At 38.9% G+C, this 13,640-nt stretch overlaps 1 protein-coding gene across 1 annotated transcript in view; it reads right to left on the reverse strand.

Annotated features, from left to right (window-relative positions):
• Positions 1-8,098, reverse strand: part of CAMK4 (calcium/calmodulin dependent protein kinase IV) — a 217,495-nt gene extending 209,397 nt beyond the window's left edge. Inside the window, exon 1 of the mRNA XM_039222978.1 lies at positions 7,829-8,098. Coding sequence (XP_039078909.1) covers positions 7,829-7,989 — 161 coding nt within the window. The 5' untranslated portion in view covers positions 7,990-8,098. The remainder of the gene's footprint in view (positions 1-7,828) is intronic.
• Between the last annotated feature and the right edge of the window lie 5,542 nt (positions 8,099-13,640).

Consider the following 13,640-nt stretch of genomic DNA (forward strand, 5'->3'; position numbering starts at 1 on the left):
TCTCGAATAAATGAAGTCTTGATATCATTTTAATCTGAAATTTTCTTGTAACTGAGTATAAGTAGGATTCTAACTTGACTGTTCTAGGTCAGAATTCAGCAAATCACAGGCCAAGAGCTTAATACGGCAGTCACTAGTTTCTGTACAGTCTGCAATGTAAAAATCGTTTTTACATGGTTTAATGGATTTTAGAAATCAGAAAAAGAATAACATTTTGTGATACGAAAATTATGTGAAATTCAAATTTTGTGGTCATAAATAGAGTTTCATTGGAACATCACCATGTACATTTGTTTCTGTGTGGTCTATGGCTGTTTTTACTCGGCCATCACAGAGTTGAATTGCCACAGAGACCATATGGCCCACCAAGCCTAAAATATTATCTGTCCTTTATGGACTCTTTATTAGGTCTAGATAACTGATCTCAGTTACTTGGATCCTACACTTTTCCTTTCTTATCTCATCACAGGTTGTGGGAGGTATCTTTCTCCCTTCCTTCCCTCCTTCCTTCCTTCCTTTCTCTCCACACCTCCTTCCCTCCTACCATGTGTTAATGGCAAGTTCTAGTCCCACAACAAAACCCAAGATACAGCTACTTCTACAACCACCTTTTGCTCTCATAATGGTTACTTTCTCTTCATCTACAATTTTGGTTTTCACCTGATAAAGACACATTTTTTTTTTTACAGGATCTCTTTGGCCTGACATCAACTTACCTCCCCAACCTTATCTGTCATGAAAATGGTCATGTTTTATAAAGTTTGCAAAATAAAATGTATACCCTATATTTTTCTTCCAGTTTTTGCCTTTCCTTAGAATGTACTTTGTACCTGGTATGCCTTTCACCAAAGCTCTGTCTGTTAAAATCCTGCTGAATTTCAAGGTTCACCCCTTCCCGTGAAGACACCTCAACCTTCCCAGTTGTAATTATCACTCCATCTTTAGTCTGTGGAGATTGTCCAATCTCTATCTCATATTAGTTATACTTATTTATCTCAGATTAAATTTATTGTTGTAAACTACACATCTGGAAGCTAATATATAGTGTTCTAGTCATCATATACTAGTCCCCATGCCCCACCACACACACTAACAACGTACATTGGTTAGTTCATAGTTATGCAAAAGGTCAGATCTGTAATAGAAGACTTTAGGTGGCACAAAGGCATCAAATTAAAAAGGGAAGAATGAAAGAATTAGAATCTCATTCTCTTTTCACTATTTTTCTATTTTTCTGATTGCATCACAAAGAAATCCTCAATTTGTGCTACTATGGTTTTACCACTGCTAATCTTTGATAATCTCCCTTTTTAACAGAGAGAGCAATCCCAAGGCTTGGAGCCTTTCACAAAAAAGAAAAAAAAAAAACTAAAAAACATTTGTAGGCCCAGTTTAATAAAATTGCTTTGTTTTTACTGCAATTTATTTTTATAATTTGCTTCTATTAATGACATGAATACAAATTAATGAAATTTAATTTCAATTTAATGAAATTGATTAATTACTCTTTAATTACTCATTAATTACTCTTAATAGGTAAATTTAGGTCAACAAAAATGAGGTAATTTAAACATAAAATATTAAGCAAATTACATCACACTTCATATGCACATATGACAAAAATCTTAATGGCATTACAGAGAAATAGGAGAAACATTTGGTTGTAGCAAATACTCAATAGAGTCAAATTATTTCAATCCATCAACACCTTCTTGTTAACCTTCTACATAACTAAAAGAAAATCATGTAGAAGACTAGCTTCAAGCTTCTAAAACAGTGGTTAACAGAAAGGGGGAAGAAGTAACGTGACAATACCTAGAGATATTTTTACTTGTCATGTCTTGGGATTTAGGAGGGAGGGTTGCATTTGTCATCTAGTAGGTAGGCACTAGAGATACTACTAAACATCCTACAGTGCAAGGAGAGCCCCTACAGAAAGAATGATCTGGCCCCAACAATGGTGCCAAGGTCAAGAAACCTTGCTCTAAGAGAAAAGAGAAAGCTCTACACTTATTATCCTTTGCCCATTGTTACAAATCACCCTCTGTCCAGCACTGCTCTTTACCTTATATGCTCTTTGCCACTGATAAGATTACTGGGGAAAATCTCCCACCCAAACCTTTCACTATTTTATATCATCCATACACTCACTGTCCCCAGTTAGCACTTAGAATTTAAAGATGGGCCTTAGAGAGTTCCTATCCTTTATGTGCTAACAGTATGCTCTCAATATTTAGATATAACTTCCTAATTAAGCCACAGGAGTTATGAGATTTTCAGATGATCATTATCAAAGAGGAAAAAAAAAGACCACATTAATTTGAGTAAAACCTTGATTCTAGCTTGCTATTGATTTCATGATTTCATGTAAAGTTACTCTTTAGCCTGACTTACATGGTTCATGGACTCAAATATATTTTGCAGAATAAACCTGACCTTGAAATTAAAAACTTCAAATTTTTATTGGATATTTCACTATGTTAGCTTTCCCAAAAGGGAGTCTGAGGAGAACTACTTTTTTTTAAAGAGAACTACTTTTTAAGCTAGACCAAAAAAAAAAAAAAAGAAAACCCCAAAAAACATTAACATAAAAAAATAACAACTAGTAGTTGAAATAACTATCACTGGGCACTTTATTCTCAAATGTATTACTGCAAACACCTAATATAGACATTTATTCTGAGGGTAAAGTATTTACAAGAAAGTTCTTTGAAGCTATTTTGTGGTTAGTGTTTTGTTTCTCTTTCTGTCTCTCTTTTTTTTTCTCAAGTAAAGTTCCCTAGAACAGTTTAGCAGTAAATAGCACCTGTGTCTCTCTTTTTTTTTTTTTCTCTCAAATTAGGAGTTATTTTTACCCTTATAACAGTATTTAAACATGGAAAAATAATGTATTCTTAAAGTAGTGACCTTATCATAGTCATCACTTAATTCTGAGGCTTTTTACAATGAGTATATTTCCAAATTTAGCACTTACTATGTATTATTAACCTTAGTGGCTGGAATAGCTTGGAGGCATTTCATGCCTTTATGTTCAAGTTGATTTAACTCCTAATTCTGAGATGCCTGTGGTAAAATGATAGTGAAGGTGAAACTGAATCCCTTTCATTTCAGGGCCACAAAGCTCTCTGCCAACAGAAAAGCAGCATTATTTTCAACACCTACAAGCTACAGAGGTGACAGTTATCAGGACTCCCACTGTGAAAAAAGAAAACCAGCACACAGTGAGATTATGGTTGCACAAATTTTAGGGAGAAGATAAACAAGCCACCAGATTTCCCTTCCCCTGGGGTCATGCCCCCTGTGCCTGGCCTATTTCATTACCATTCACTCACTCTCTTCAAAATCATTTGCTGAGCACCTACTGAGTAATGAGCACAGTGCTGGGCGCTTAGCACATGAAAGTGAGGCAGCCAAATCCACAGACTGCCTTCTGGGAGCTTATAGTCATCATTCAAGCATATACAGCCCAGCTTTCTACTCTCCCACTTGCAATTCCACCTCTCACCATGCTCCTGAGTCAACTGACTAAGAAAAGAATTGGAAGCACAGAGAACAAAAGAGGGACCGAACAGTTATATTTTTAATTTATATTTTTAATTTCTAGTCAGATCCCAAAAAGAGCTTAAGATATTAAGCACAGTGTGGGTGGCAGGAGATTGTTAACCAGCAATATATTCTGGATCAGCTGTGGGGTCCTAAAAGACACTGGGGGAAAAGCAAGGATATGAAAAGTACTGGCTAAAAACAGTTCAGGAAGGGGTTCAAACAAAGAGGGAAGGGGAAAGACAGGATCTGGTTCCTCACCAGCCGGGAGCACTGGTTAGAACCCTTTTGTTAGAAAATGCACACTTTCTGTGTTTCCTTACAGGAAGTATCTGCTGACCATTACCTAGAGCCAGAGTTAAGTGTTACCAAGTGGAATACACAAGTGTTCAGGCCTCTGAATTCCCCCCCATGCAGTGAAGGTCTTCTTGGCCTAGCCTCCTGCCCCACCCCCAACTCCACAGCTATTTCATAGTATAGTGCACCCAGCATATCTTGGGGAGACTAATTAGAGTTTTTTCAAAATATTTGGAAGAGAAAACCCAATGAGGACTTGGAGACAAAGACAGAACTTTTCTCTATAGAGATATGCAAATGGTGACCACACAGTGTTATTAGTTGGTCTGCAGGGCATTTTTAAAAAGAGGTCTGCCTCATGTTTTAATCTGGCATATACAGATTTACGGCCTCAAACACCATTTTCACACTGAGTTACAATCCATTAGTGAGATGTGAAATCACATGGATTCAGCCAATATTTTTTAATGAAATAGAATAAAATCAAACAGCACAGAATAGGAAATATTAGACTCCATTGTTGGTAATAGGAATACACATTGTTTTATGAAACTTGTTTCCATTCTATACACACATACTTTCTATTCTACACATAACCAATATCTCACTATCTAAATACATCTGTTTCGTTCCTAAGCAATAATTCATATAGCAAAGGATCCCATATAACTTTGCTTTAACTCGGTTGCGATATAAATGTACTCTCTTAAATTGAACAGCAGGTTTGGGGGGGAGGGGTTGAAATTCACTACCTTAAAGAAACTATAGCTAAATACAATGGAATTTAAAGAAAAAATTATTCCATAATAATTTAACACACTCTTCTTCTTTTGTACTAATTATCTTTCATTTGGTTCCCTGAACTTTTGTGTGTGGGAATACATCTAGTTTTGCTACAAACATTCTTTCAGTCTCCTATTACAGAGAGAAACACAAGGTGGGAAATAACTGAAAACAGGATGTGGGTATGGATGCACAAGGCCAAATCCCTACCATAGGGCAGCCCAGGCCAAATCCTGTCCCTCCAATGTGCCAAACCACTGGACAGAATCTGGACCAGAGGCAGGCTCTTTCCTCCTATAGAAAAGCTTTTAAAATGCCAATTTCTCATATCACTGGGCAAAGGACCAACTGCTCTCTAGGACAGGGAGCCCTAAAAAGGATAACGGCCAATTTATATTTATACGCAGAACTGAATTTGTTGAGGCATCATGATTTTTGTAAACTTTTTAACAAACTCTATAAGCAAAGCAGTATTTTCAAATGTGATTTTAGAAAAATTAAATTAGTTTGCCTGATACTCTTAAATAATCCTCCTTACCCCTACCCCTCATCCTTATCCATATATATCTGTATATATTAGAGAGAGAATAAAATAATAAAATAAAATAAAATAATAAAAAGAGCTATCGCATGGCCTTGGGCTACCTGTGAAACAATGCTGCCAGCACTATCCAGGGGCTTCAACTGGCTCTCATTGAGCTCCCTAAAATTTCCAAATATATCCTCAGGGTGTGTTTCCCTAATAGCCACATGTCCAATCCTAATTCAGGACTCACCAGCTTACAACAGATAATTGTAACAGAAGAACGACTATTCACAAATGAACTTAATCTAGTGAGTACTGTCTACACCCTGGAACTAACCACAATACAACCTCACAACACCAAGGTCATTGTTCCCCTAGCATCTTAGTGACAACTATGTTACTAATGAATTAAATGTTTTGGCCTTAGAGTCACCAACAACAGTCAGATTCGGCCCAAGACTGGGTGTTTAGAGAGTAAAGGTTTGAAACCAACTGACTGAGTCTCAACTTTATCATGAGTAGAGGAAGGAAGAGGACTTTTGTCAGTCAATACCTACAATTATAATACTGTTGCATTCTTTAGCTATATAAATTCTTAGTAATTATATCTGTAACATTAGTTGCTTTATGGTTTAGCTTTATATTGTTGAAAAAATAACTTTGATCATGAAGTGACATTTCTCAAAGTCTCAGCCAAATGTAATAAGCATACACCTCACCCATAGTGCCAGCTACAGAGAATTTACCCAATACACATGACTACTGAAAAGCACCAAAAGAAAGAAGTTTTAGTTCTCTCAAAATATTTTAATTCTGTGATTTTCAAGGTAATCAAACAACTGCATAGCAGAGTAAGAATCTTAGCAATATATAATTGACTTATATTTGTCTTCCAAATTGTACTGCAAATATAACACGAAACTTTTTTTTTTTTTTAATAAACTTCAAGTTCCTTAGGTTTTCCCTATGAAGTCTACCATCACATAGATAGGTACACTTGGCAGTTTATTTCTGTTTTCTAATCACTTTTCCATTCCTCAAATTAGGAAATTTCTTGAATTTCCTAACGACAAAGCTTATTCATAAAAACAGCATGTGCTAATGATAAGTCCGAGTCAATTAGAGGCTGCTGGAGTAAATTTACTCAGAAAGCAGTTAGATTTGGTGGTGGGACAGTCCCTTTAGCACCAGTAGGCACTTCCTCTACTAGGTGGCAGTTTCTAAACACCAAGTAAACAATTGTAAGTAAATTATCTCTTAAATCAGAAATTTACGCTGCTCCACTGCAGCTCACCACACAATTATAGTAAGATTCAAAACTGAAAGGAGACACTTCACTTCCAACCTACTAATAAATACACACAACAGCACATCTTCAGATGAACAACAGAAATTTTGATCAAATCAGGGCATTTATGCGTATACTATTCAATACGCAAGTATATTGGGACATTTTTAAACAATGACAATTAAATTTTCATTCTGAAGTTTTGCTTTCTTACACACCTTCTGTATTCCATGAGCCATTAATAGTAGGGTCATTTTGGGGGCGGAATAGGTAACCCTTACACCTTCTCACCAACATCCATAATCCTGCACTGTGGTCTCCAATGGCATTTTAAAAAAATAGGCTCTTAGCTAAACTCTTTCCAACAAAAGGAGAATGGAAAATGAAATTGCAGAGAAGTATGAAATACAGAAGCTTCAACTTGTCAACACTTGAAATTACATTTTCAGATTCCCTATCACAAAAGGCCTGGATCTAAAATGAGTGTTGAAGAGAATTCTCCTTACCTCTGGATAACAGACAGGCAAGAAGGAAAAAGGAAGAAGGTAAGGAAAAAAACAATTTCCAATGGATAAAAACATGAGAACATATGGCATCATCACATTGGCAAAACCACTCTCTACCTGTTTGGATCTTCAGAGAAGGGACGGGGGACATTTCTGCAACCCCAGAGAGATGGCTTTCTGCACACATAATTTAAATAAAACACTCCAGCACGAAAGAAGAGCAGCAGAACTCTTCTAATTACCACCGCCTGGACCTTATGTGTTGCTTTTTCTTTAAAGCCACACTAGTTCATTATTCTGCCTTCAACTCTCTGAAATGATTCATTCCCCCTTCACTCCTGAGCAGACTCTGCAGGGAAGCTAGTATTTAAGTTTAATTTCTAGTGCCACTTGCTTTGGAGAGTTGGATGAGAGCAAGGAGGAAGAATCTAATTTAATAATTCTGTCATGGTTTGGAGGAGCACCCTCCACCCCTACCCCAAAAAATAACCAGACAAGCAAGACCCTCTGGCAAGCTATAATCGTGAGCGAAGACACCAATCGGGAAAGCAGGGCCCACGTGTGGTGGGTGCTGTCACCCAAGGGAAGTGGCAGCCGGCGAGGAGGAGGCAGAGAGGGCGGGAGAGAGTCAGGCTGCTGCTTGCAGCTGCACCGGCCTGGGCGCTCCGAGAGAGACCACGGCTCCAACTTGGAGGTGCTTAGCTCCCTCCTAGACACTAGGCGGGGAGAAATCAAAGGGCAGGGAGGCTGGATCCCGCGTCTTCGGGAGCTGTTCCTTGGAAAAAAAAAGCGAGAGCCCCGGAGCGCGCCGCGGGCTACCCCAGAAGCCCGAGCTCGCGCGCAGGACGCGGGGCTCCACCACGTCCGGGGCGCCCCCAGCCTTACCGTCCCAGCTCCGACTCCACCTCGAAGAAATCGCTCAAAGCATCCCTGTTGGAACCTTCGATCCAATAATCCGGGATGAGGCTCCCGGCTCCCGGGGCCACACTGGCGGTGACCGAAGAGCAGGACGAGGCGGAGCACGAGGGCACCGTGACTTTGAGCATCTTCGCGGCGGGACTCCGGAAGCCGCCACCGCTGTCGCCGCCGCTGCCGGAGCGAGAAGCCCCGCCGCCCGCCGCCGCCTGCAAACGCAGGAGCAAGAGGTGGCGTCCTTCACACACACGCACACACCCACCGCCGCCGCCGGCGCCACCCCCGCGCCCCGGGCCGCGCGCAGGCTGCGGCTCTCCTCCAGCGAGCTCGGGAGGGAGGGAGGGAGGCAGAGCGGGTGGGTGGAGAAGGGGGTGAGGAGCTGCGAGAGGGTGTGGAGGGAGAACCCGGCCGCGGCCAGCCGGAGAGGAGAGGCGGAGGCACTGCAAAGGAGAAAGATTCCCTCCCCCTTCGCTTCCTCCCTCCCCACGTCCTCTCCTCCCTCCGCCGAGCTTTTCCAGCCCCCTCCCTTTTTTTTCCTTTCTCCCTCCCAGGCTGTGGCTGCGGCGGTGCGGGCTAGGGCGGCTCCGGATGCAGGAGCTTGGAGAAAGCACGAGGACCAGAGCATCATCCCACGCGCCCTCCCGCGGGAGCCGGGAGCCTGGAAGGGACCGCGCGCAGTGGGACGCTCGCTCCAGGAGTGACTCTCTGGGAGCACAGGGGTCGGGACCACCTAGCAGAAGGGTGAGAGAGCGACCTGATTGTTGTTCGCGCCACTCATCCCTCCCTGAGCGCGTCCAGGTGGCGAGTCCCACCCACCTACCACCAGCTAACCAGCCATCCCCTGTGCGTCCCTCTGTCAACGCTTATATTGGCGGCTGGGGAGGGTGCCCTGTGGTCGCCGATCTCCCAAGGCTCCTGTGCCCAGCCCCAGTGTAAGCTGGAGGATAAGGTCGCACCTGAGTCCACACTGACCTGACTCACCTTTGAGTGTAGTCTTCAGTTGGAAGAGATGCTACGGTGCTGCCGCCGGCACTGCCTCCTTTAGCGCTGCTGGAGCTCCTGAAAGGGCAGGTGTTTGCCTTGTCTAGTTCACTCCCAACCCTGAAGGCTAGAACAGAAATGACCCAGAGAATTACAGGTCTGGAAGGGCGCTGTGCAAGCCTTAAGGCAGGACCTGTTCCCATTCATGATGGAGAAGATTGCTACATTTAAACCACTTTCCTCTTCCCAAGAGATGTGCCCCATCACAGGCATTCCACTGGCTAGTCTTCCAAATACTGGTTAAATGTATATCATTTATATTTCTACCCTTGAACTTTTTTTTTCTGGGCTTCAGCAAAGATAAACAACAATCAGTCATATTCCATAATAAATCTTTATATGTAAAAATAGTACCTCACACCTATTTCTGTCTAAATAACTCTGAGGCCCTTTCTTTAACCTTCCTTCACAGGTGTTACTTTCAGTATTATTACTATTTTTTTACTTTCCTCCAACATGCACTAAACTCTTCTCATGTGTTCCCATTCCTGATACCATCGTAACAGCAGCACAATATTCTCTAATTTATTTATTTATTTCTGGCTCTTAAGAGGTTTCATGCTAAATTGGTAAACTACAAAAAAAATTAACCAAATAGTGATAAGAATATGATCCTTAGTTGATAAGAATTGAAAAAATAAATATAAAAACTATTCCTTACAGGCAATTTTATGAAGATGAGCATATGCTCAATTTACAAAGAGCCTAAAAAACAGCAAGTATTTGTACATTCCTACAAATTCAGTGTGATTTTCAGACTGAAAATGCTCACATGATGTTACTTTTCAGAGAATGAATTCAGTAATCTTCATGTTATAAAATCAAGTCCATACATACAAATTTTAGTTCTCATGAAGTAAGTGTCCCTTGGCTTACACTGTCTGGCGGAGGAATAGAATGAAGTAGTTGCTAGGCCATTTTTATTCACACTTCTCTGAGGCTAGTTCTGAAGTGGCAGGACTACATGTACATACTTGTCTGTTGACAGCAATTCTTTTTACAACATAAGTCCAAAGCAAGCATATTACATTGAAAGAGATGATAAGTCTTTTTAATCTTGCTATTTTGGGGAACAATAGCTAGAGAAACATCATTTCATGGCACAAAGGAGACTGTAGAATTGATATTTACATTCAATGCTGGTTTAGCCATTTGATAGTTATGCTTTTCAAAACTGATTTTGTAAAAGTGCTATCAACTGATGTTTCAAAAGAGGGTATCTAGTTTAATGAATCAGTTTATGTTTATTTAAAAACAGAAAATGAAAATAAATATTATTTTAAAACATATGGAAAAGGATTGAATCCATATGATTTATCTTCACTCCTTACAAAATATCTAAGATGACCAGAAAAAAAACAAAGGCATATGTCCATAAGAATAAAGGGAGAAATAATATCAACTAAGTCTCTGAATCTAAGAACAGATGGACTAATAATAACTGACTTAGAAGAATAGATATACTCAAAATCCAGATTTGTAATGGGAGAAGTCAATAGAAAAGAAATATAATTCTTACCACAGAATTCTAGAAATGCTTAGGAACTGAGTACCAGATCTTTCTAAAGTTAGGGCAGAGAATAACACATTAGTTGAACACTTTTATACGTTCTTAGGCCCCCATATTTCTTCTACTCTTCACTGCCAAAAAAAAAAAAAACCACACAGTTTCTTTTCCAACCCCTTGGAAAAGAGAGGAGATTTAATCTTTGGAAATGTTGAAAAACAATGAAATGTGTCTTACATCACAAGGTACAGCTCAGACCATATTGAAAACAGAGGGATTCATGAAACTACATAATAAAATGTGAGACTTCCAGGTCCATCAGACTCCCACAATGCTGACAAATAGGCATCGGTCTATCAGATCCCCAGCCACACAGGAAATTAAAGGACTCCTCGTTGAGAAGAGTAAACAATCCAAGGAGAGAGGGATGTTTGGATACTGACAATTAGGATACTCCCCCACAACAAAACATCCTGATTTTTCTCAACACCTTACAGTGAAGCTTTTCATTCAACAGGCTTAAAGACCCAAAGCTTCCAATTACCCATTTTTTTGTCTCACTCATATACATGGCTAAAGTTCCATTCTGGTATGGCAGAGGATCTGGTATGACTAACCTTCTATATATAACAATTATAATCTCTGGATTAAATATAAAAAAGTTATTTAAATGTGCAAAAGACCTACCAAAATCAGAAAAATGAAAATAATGTAACCCTCAAAAGAAAGGAAATTTTCTAAATGAGGTGCACATTTATTTAGCTTTTCCATGAGGACTCTACAGGCGACACAATCTCAGTAGCTTGATGTGTCAGAAAACAGAATTCAGGGCTGGCAGAGAGGCTAGAAATTAAGGAAGAAATTCCAGAAAGAAGGGAGTACACTGAAGGAATCCAAAAATCTACATACATACTGTGCTCAAATACTAAACTAATCTCTGAACTACGCATATGTGTGGGAAATTCCAAGGAACTTAGCAGAAAACACAAAGCAATAGCTGGAAAGTTGAAAGCTGAGAAAAAATTTTAGCTGTTCCTCACCATAGGAGAGACATGGTTTGGAGTATGAGTTTGACCAAGTTTAACTGTGTGTTACAAGAAAGAAAGAAAAAAGCTGTTTAGGAAAAAGATAACAGAACCCAGAATCTCTGCAAGGAATCACTGACCATCCAGTATACAATTAAAACAAAGATACTCGATATGCAAAGTGGTAGAAAAATTTGGACCACAGTCAAAAGAAAAATGAATCAATAGAAACTAACACCAAGATGATTAATGGACTGATATTCATAGTCAAAGAATTTAAAACAGCTATTATAAATACGTTCAACAATTTTTTAAAAAGATATTCACAAGTGTACAGTTGGGTAATACTACCAGAGAATGGAAACTCTTCAAAAGAAAAAATTGGAAATTGAAAAACTGAATGGACAAACTATCTGAAATTTGCAAAAAAAAAAAAAAATTGCTCAAAACTCTTCAAAACTTACAGAAGAGTTCAGATTGGAAAGAAAAGAATGGGTGAGCTTGAAGACAGAATATGGTATCTAACTTCCAAGACAGTCCCCACTAATCATCTCCTGATAATCATGCTTTTCTGAGTTCACCTACCACGATGAATTAGGGTTGACCTTTGTGACAAATAGAACATGGTAGAAGTGAAGGTGTGTGACTTCCACAGTCATAAGAGCATTTCAGATTCTGCCTTGATCTCCTAGAATGCTCATTCTGAGGGAAGCCAACATCCATGGCATGAGGATTCTCAAAAGCTGCATGGAAATGGTGATGTGGAGAGGAACCAACTTATCAACCATGTGAGTCAGCCATCATGGAAGTAAATTCCTCAGCCCTGAACAAACCTTCAAATGACTACAAACTCAGCCAACATCTGACTAAAATCTCCTAATAAACCTGAGCTAAATCACAAAAACATTCAGAATTTCAAATAACTCAGAATTTTGAATTAATATAAACTGTGGGAGATATTGTCGTTTTAAGTCAATAAATTTTGGAGTGATTTGTTTTTCAACAATAACAAAACAATAAAAGCAAAGCTATAGAAATCAACTAATGTAGAGAACAGTAACAACAAAGAAAGAAAACAAAAAATTTTTTTAAAAGGGTAGGGGGGCAAGTCTCAGTGAATTATAGGTCAATATCAAGACACCTTACATAACCCTGGAGTCTCAAGAGATAAAGAGAAAGGACTGGGGCAGAAAATTTATTTGAAAAATGGCTGAAGTTCCCCAAATTTAGGTTAACATCAGCTTATAGATTCAAGAATTTCAGAAACCTAAACAAAATAAGTAGAAATAAAACCACACCTAGGCCCATCTAAGTCAAATGTCTACAAACAATAGATAAAAAAATGATTTTGAAAGCAACCTCTGCTGGGGCTGTGGGTTGGGGGAAGAAAGAGAGAGAAGGATAAAAGTTTATTATAGATAATAGGGAAATAATAATACAAATGCCAGATGACTCCCCATCAAAAATAATGTAGGCCAAAAACAATAGAATATCTCTAAAGTTATTTAACTTTGAAGATATTTAACTATTAAAGAAAAAAAAACTTGTAATCCGAAATTCCATACTAAAGGAATATTTTTAGGCTGAAGGAAAACAAAGAAGATGAAAACTGAGATATACAGAAAGGAATGAAGATAGCAGAAATATGTGTAAATAGAAGAAGCTCTAGTTCCTATTCTTCCTTTTATTTAAAAGACAACTAAAGGTTTAAAGCAAAAATTATAATATTGAATTTTGTGGGTTATAAAATATGTAGTAGTAAGGGATGCCTGGGTGGTTCTGTCAGTTAAGCGTCCAACTCTTGGTTTTGGCTCAGATCATGATCTTATGGTTTATGACTTCAAGCCACACATCAGGCTCGGCACTCACATTACATGCTTGGGATTCTCTCTCTCCCTCTCCTTCTGCCCATCCCCTGCTCATTCTCTCAAAAGAAATAAATACTTAAAAAATGTTTTAATAAAACAAAATATGTATTAGTAAAATATGATAAAAATACTACGTGTATAAATCCTTCTATATAATATTGAGAAAATGACTAATTTAAGTGATAGAATTATAGATCAATGGTTCTCAGAGGCCAAGATATGGTAGAGAATTGGCTGAAAATGGGTTTGAGGGGATTTGAGAGTGACAGAAAATTTTTTTTTTAATTTTTTTTTAATGTTTTATTTATTTCTAGGAGAGAGAGAGAGACAGCGTGAGCAGG

Source organism: Hyaena hyaena, unplaced genomic scaffold (assembly GCF_003009895.1).
Source record: "Hyaena hyaena isolate Hyena2069 unplaced genomic scaffold, ASM300989v1 scaffold_1232, whole genome shotgun sequence".
NCBI lineage: Eukaryota > Metazoa > Chordata > Mammalia > Carnivora > Hyaenidae > Hyaena > Hyaena hyaena.